Genomic DNA, 6,000 nt, shown 5'->3' on the forward strand with positions numbered 1-6,000 from the left:
ATCGTCAAGACCGACGGGTCTCAAAGAGTTTGACGAACCTTGCATTTTTAATAAGACAACTGTTTTTGTTATCGACAGTAGACCTTTCTTGGGCAGCGCAGTGATGTAAATAACTTTAAAAACGTTCAAATGAAGATGGCTTGGAAGCCTTTAATTCAGATATGTTTGTACCTTAATCATGATATTTGTGACTTGCCGCCTTAATTTTTTAATGAAATTATGTAAGATCTTTTAACACAACAATTGTGGCCCAAAAGTAAAACCTACCTTTCTAAATATGGATTTAGATTAATGGTTTTAGTCACATATGACCGAAATCACACGTGAACAAATCTCACGGAATGCTCCCGATCGCGTTAGTTCTCGGAAACTAAGCAGGGCTGCGCCTAGTTAGTACATGGATCGCGACCTACTTCGGATTACCAAGTGTTGTAGGCTTGGATTGTGGGGGTAAGCATGAGAGGAAGGTGCAGGATTGGATTCTTGAATCTAAAATAGTGGGCGCTCTGAGTTGTATCCGCTCATGCATATGGGTTTTCTCTGGGTACTGTGGTTTTCTCCTACAAGCCAAACACTCAATAATTGCACTGGCCAAACATCCCAATGCAGGATCCTCCTCAATGTGAACCTCTTGAGACTCAGTGAGCCTTCCCTGGATAAACAAAGGCTCTTATATATACACACACCAGTTGCCTTTGTTTAGAATGGACGACATACAAAATAAAACAAAGATACGTCTTAAGCAATGGCTGCAGTAATAGTACACACACCTTGTACTCCTCCACAATGATGGCAAGTGCCTCGTGCCCAGCCGTCCTGAGCTCCTCCAATTCCTTCTGGTGCTTCTCCTGCGAATGGACACACACCCACAACACCCAAACACCCGCACACGTACCAAGACAAAGATCCGCCTTTAGCCTTTAACCAACTGTTGAAGCAAGCCATGTTGGCAATGCCGGCAAGGTGCACAGTGTGCGGTGTGGCCAGCATCACGCTAGACTGCCTTGGTATCCCCAATAGCAATGTTTACACATCACACCAGATACTTCTTTAAGCCTGAGTCGACCTAGGGGAGGCCAGGAACTGGTTCAGATATTCACCACTGATGTTAGCCGTGGTCGAAAATCGAACTGGGTTCCCCAGGTTTCAAAGTGGAGGCCATAAAAAAAAGATCCCCCATATAGCCTTCAACAGACTGGTGGGGTAAGTGCTGTTCGGAAGAATCTATAGAGGATACAGACACAGCCCAAACTCACGCACGCTACAACACTGAGATATGAAGTGTGATTGAACTGCTTTTTGTGTCAGTTTGCTGTACCTCCCCACACCTCTGATGAGCATAGTTGGCTGCGTACAGTGCGAAAGAAGTGTCAGGTTGAGGACAAAAAAGCGGTGAGCCGGTGTCGGCGGGGTGGCCTGCAAGACCTGCATCTCCGCATAGTGGACACGATGGTCGGCTGCCGCATTCGCCTCGGCATCAGCGAGACGTCGCTCCAGCCCCACGTTGCTCGTCAGCAAGCCCTCCAACACCTGCGGGTGCAAGTCGCTCCCTTCATTCACAATAATAATTAAGCAGGTGGATATGCATGGCTGTTGTAGAACGTTAATTTGTTGCCTTAATATTTAGTAAGAGCTAAATTTGTTGAGCGATTGGCTCTAAACAGACGTATATCAATTGCCTTCTCTTATGAATGTCCTTCAAGAAACTTTAACATAGATCTTCTGCAACTTCCCGCGAAAATTGTCAAGTAAATTTGTGAGATCATCAGTCTTCTTGAAAACTGATCCAGCGGTTCAGTGACATGTGGCAAATGCCTTCCCGTTATCCAAACGTGCGTGTCACCACACTCGGACAACAGCGCCTTCAGACTCGGTCATATTTAAACACTTTAAAAATCCAAATTTGTATCGTATTGCGTTGCATTATTGATGTTCGTGTCGGCCGAACGAACCTGTTGTGTTCGGTGCTTCTCCTGCTCCGCCAGACTGAGTTTGGCGAGCAGAGCCTCGAACTGCCCCACCGACACCGGCGGTGGTGTCACCTCTTCCGTGGAAGCAGCAGCAGTGGCGGCAGTGGCGGCAGTGGCGGCATTGGCGGCATTGGCGGCAGTGGCGGCGTCCACCTCCACCGATTGCCGCCGCTGCTGCTGCCCTGGCACGGCCGCTGCGTTGATGATGGCGTCCGGTGGGGAGGTTGCGGGTGGACTGGCAGGGCCAGACGCTCCAGAAGAGCTCACAGAAGCCTTTGGTGAACAATATCATTTTAGGCCTTAACGATCACAAACAAAAAGAGGCCGCCATCAGAGAGCCGTATATATTTGTTTTACGGGCCTTTGTCAATCATCTTTTGGATAGAGGGATCGGTCATTGGAGTTGTTTGATCATATTTCTTTGCGTTGGTTAGTGCGAGTTTCTGATGTGGAGTGGGTGCCCCAGGACCAGTTCAGATATCGTTTGTCAATAATATTAGTCGTTACCGGGAATCGTAATCAAGTCGGCAGTGTGACACCGCTCAATCCCATAATATATAACATAAATATATACACTGTAAATGTATTAGTTATCTGTTGATTGTGGCACAATACCACACTGAATATCAATTTTCTTACCTTATTCGAAGTTCAGTAATTGTAGCCATTCTCAATGAGGCAAAATGTTACGATATATAATGTCCATACAAAGCAGGTTTACTCATATGGTTTACTGAATCATGCGAAAATTTCAGGTTCACAAGATGACTGATGTTATATTTGTAGAATGTCTTTAAATGTGCGGAGCAAGGAGCATGGCTACAAACAATACAAGGATGCATGGAGGCAAGGATCATGCTTGAACACACCAACAGGAAGCACAAACACAGCACATCGGTTTACAAACCATGTAGGCGAATTAACTTCTGTGATGAGAAAAGCGATAACATGAAACCAAAGGCGATTTTATTTGCGAGCCATAACCGGTTTCTCAGAGGTGAAGGAAGTTCTGAAAGGACAGACGTTGGGAAAAAAGAAGTTGAGAGGCAGAAATAGAAAGATTATGTTTGACAACTTGAAGGAACGGAGGATTCATATTTCAGACAGGGTGGAGGGAGTTTCTGCCGAGGATCTGCGAAAGGGCAGAGGACTAAAGAATAAAAAACTGGTGTAATCCCACTGGGTTAGGAAGCTGCTCACTGGCAGGGAGGAGTGCAGGTCAGACAAGCCTGCTTGAGAGCCGATGCTTGAAGCCGCGGCATCGGGAAGGGGTCCCAAAGGCGGCGAGGAAGACTGGTCCAGCAGGATGTCTGGGGTGGCGCTTGGAGGCATGCCTAAACCAAGGGGACACAGATCAGGCCTTCCAAAACATTCTACACGTTTCAATGATTTGAAACTGCATTCAAACATTCCCAATTTCTCAATCTCCTTAGTGCACGGTTGGCTACGTATGGTGCGAAAGAAGTTCAACGTACATACGTATATACATACGCAAGTTGAACTTCTTTCACACCATACATAGCCAATTACCAATGAGGGAAACAAGTATGTTTGTTGAATTGCTTTCGCACCGTACGTAGCCAACCGTGCTAATTGGAGGCGCAGATACGTAGGTACATATAAGCGCGTGTGCTTCTTACCCACGGGAAAGGCTGCCCAAGGAATGGCCGCAGAAGGAACCGGAACCCCCCCATCAGGCAGAGGGTCCGCCGTCTAACGTACAGCACACATCACGCACGGCACCGTGAGCAGTGTCATCCATCCGTGTGCGCGTAAATATGCTCATACATTGATCTGTACAAGTTAAGGATCTTACCTCGAAGCCGCCAAATTCATCACCAGACTCGTCATCCCCATTACCACGTGCCTGTGAATACAAGATGTACCGGTGCTTTAGTTGGTACTCAGAGCGGACCACGTCAGGGTGATATTCAGTTGATGACTAACGGTTCTTGCGATCCACCTTGTCAACTTGGAAGATGTAGATCCTCATGAAATGAGACTTTCTACCTGAACACATAAGCAGCATGGTAGAATACAGGGCCATTGAAAAGATGTTGGGGGGCCTTTGGCTAAATGCTCTGAGGCCCCCACGTATCAGATTCCATGAGCAAACTTCCACAACTGACCCACCTCCCCTCTCCCACACCTTGCATGTATGTTGACTTCTTTCGCACCTTCACCACTTCACACAAAAACAGATATTCTACATATGACAGTTAAGAAGCCGCATAAACGTGCCCTTGATTCTGATCATTAGCCAGGCATGGTTGAGCACACACAATTTAATCAATCACTCTGAAGGCAATGTTTGATGGTTTACACAGATTTGTGAAACTTCCAATTTACTCGGCTGTGAAATGCTCAGCAGATGGCTGAATAACACGTGGGTTCATGAACCCGTCTGTGCAAAACTGTAAGTGTTATAGCCCTGTACATGAGGTTTTTTTTCCCCCTCCGGTTTATTCCCACGTGGCAAACACACCTTTAGATGGGCAAATAACCCAATGTGGAATAGTCCTGGGAAATAATGTAGAATTGAGACTGTTGAGGCTTTGCTGCATTATAATAATTATTGTTACCAAAGTGCAAAAGCCTGTTTAACAGTGGGCTCCTCATCAGCAACAGCGGCAGCGCAGGTAGGATGGAGAATGGCTCTAAACATGTTTCGTTTTTTCTCCGATGTTTTACAAATGTCCTATCGGCGTCATGACAACAATATGAATGTCAACAACAAACTGTGACAAAAAGGCCGTGTAATATCACCCCGTATCAGCGATGTCCCCCTTCAACTTACTTTTTATCCACACAAAGCATCCGTATCATCATCATCATCATCACACCAACAAAGATCTCCCCCAATAATAGCCTTAACAAACTGTTGGGGCAAGTGCTGTTAGTGAGCACCACGGCACACGAGGGGGTGGGTGCCCAGCACCACGCCCGGCCGCCTTCCCTCCCTCGTGGCGATGTTTACTCCACACCGCATCAGGTGCTCATTTGAGGCCGTGTCGACCTAGGAGGAGACCCAGGACCGACTCAGATAATCGTCAACCTGGTGGTGTTGGCCGCACGCTCACACCACGCACCTCCTCACGCGTGCCTCGCTGTGAAGGCGCAAACGACAACGCGTGTCCAACCGAACCCGACTTCTCGTTAGAAACCACGTGCGGTCCCGAATTCAACGTAAATACCCCCCTCCCCTCCTCCTCCTTGTGCAGTCATTGCCAAACGTGCTGAGACTACTGTCTCAAAAAGCCACCCGTTTAACCACTGCGGCAGATGAAACCGGAATGTATACAGAAGACTCCCCCCCTTCTCATCAGCTGCACGGGCTCAGCTCTTCTGACATGGCCATTGTTGAACCCCCTTCGTCTTCCCTCCCTCCCTCCCTCCCCAGCAACGACGCCACCTCAATGCCTCGAGGGTCACCGCAATCGGGACCCTGGGGGCGACCCCACATCTCCAGCAACCCTCGCAGCCGACAACGCGTCCAAGGCCGAGGCCGACCCGAGCCCGGGTGGGGGTGAGGCAGGTGCCGGGAGAAGTGACGCCTTCCCCGGCGGGGACTTCTATCCGAGGGACGGTACCGCGAGTGCGCGGCCTACAGCTCTGCCGGGTGCGGACAACGACGCGCGGCTCGCGCAGGCGGCGAGACGTCGCCGAAGCTCACCTGGCCGCCACCAGCGGCCCATGGGTGGGACATGGCAAGGAGGGGAGTTTTTGTTGTTGTTGTTGTTGTTGCTGCGACGTCCACCACCACCACCACCGAAGCAGAGACGTGAAAGCGACGCCGCCACCACCGCCACCACCACTCACTCGCGAGGGCGGCGAGTCACGTGACCGCCAGCTGATTCCCGCCAGCAGTCACGTGGCACCCCCCCCCCCCCCCACGTGGTGGCGTTGCCGTGACGATCTCTCCTCCTTTGTTCGACCACGTGCTCGCGGAGATTTTGAGTTGTCGGTTTCCTCGCGTCTCTTGTTTAATGTGGAGATGGGGGGGGGGTGTCAGCAGGGTGGTCGCATCCAG

The 6,000-nt window shown here is 49.5% G+C and overlaps 1 protein-coding gene across 1 annotated transcript in view; it reads right to left on the reverse strand.

Annotated features, from left to right (window-relative positions):
* LOC133350282 (coiled-coil domain-containing protein 91-like) overlaps window positions 1-5,794 on the reverse strand; it is a 30,884-nt gene extending 25,090 nt beyond the window's left edge. Inside the window, exons 1-7 of the mRNA XM_061564464.1 lie at window positions 5,644-5,794; window positions 3,787-3,837; window positions 3,611-3,683; window positions 3,171-3,304; window positions 1,953-2,243; window positions 1,426-1,530; window positions 771-848 (exon numbers count right to left, since the gene is read on the reverse strand). Coding sequence (XP_061420448.1) covers window positions 771-848; window positions 1,426-1,530; window positions 1,953-2,243; window positions 3,171-3,304; window positions 3,611-3,683; window positions 3,787-3,837; window positions 5,644-5,676 — 765 coding nt within the window. The 5' untranslated portion in view covers window positions 5,677-5,794. The remainder of the gene's footprint in view (window positions 1-770; window positions 849-1,425; window positions 1,531-1,952; window positions 2,244-3,170; window positions 3,305-3,610; window positions 3,684-3,786; window positions 3,838-5,643) is intronic.
* Window positions 5,795-6,000: the final 206 nt, after the last annotated feature.

Source organism: Lethenteron reissneri, chromosome 33 (genome assembly GCF_015708825.2).
Source record: "Lethenteron reissneri isolate LAM-NWPU_2019-01 chromosome 33, ASM1570882v1, whole genome shotgun sequence".
Taxonomy (NCBI): domain Eukaryota; kingdom Metazoa; phylum Chordata; class Hyperoartia; order Petromyzontiformes; family Petromyzontidae; genus Lethenteron; species Lethenteron reissneri.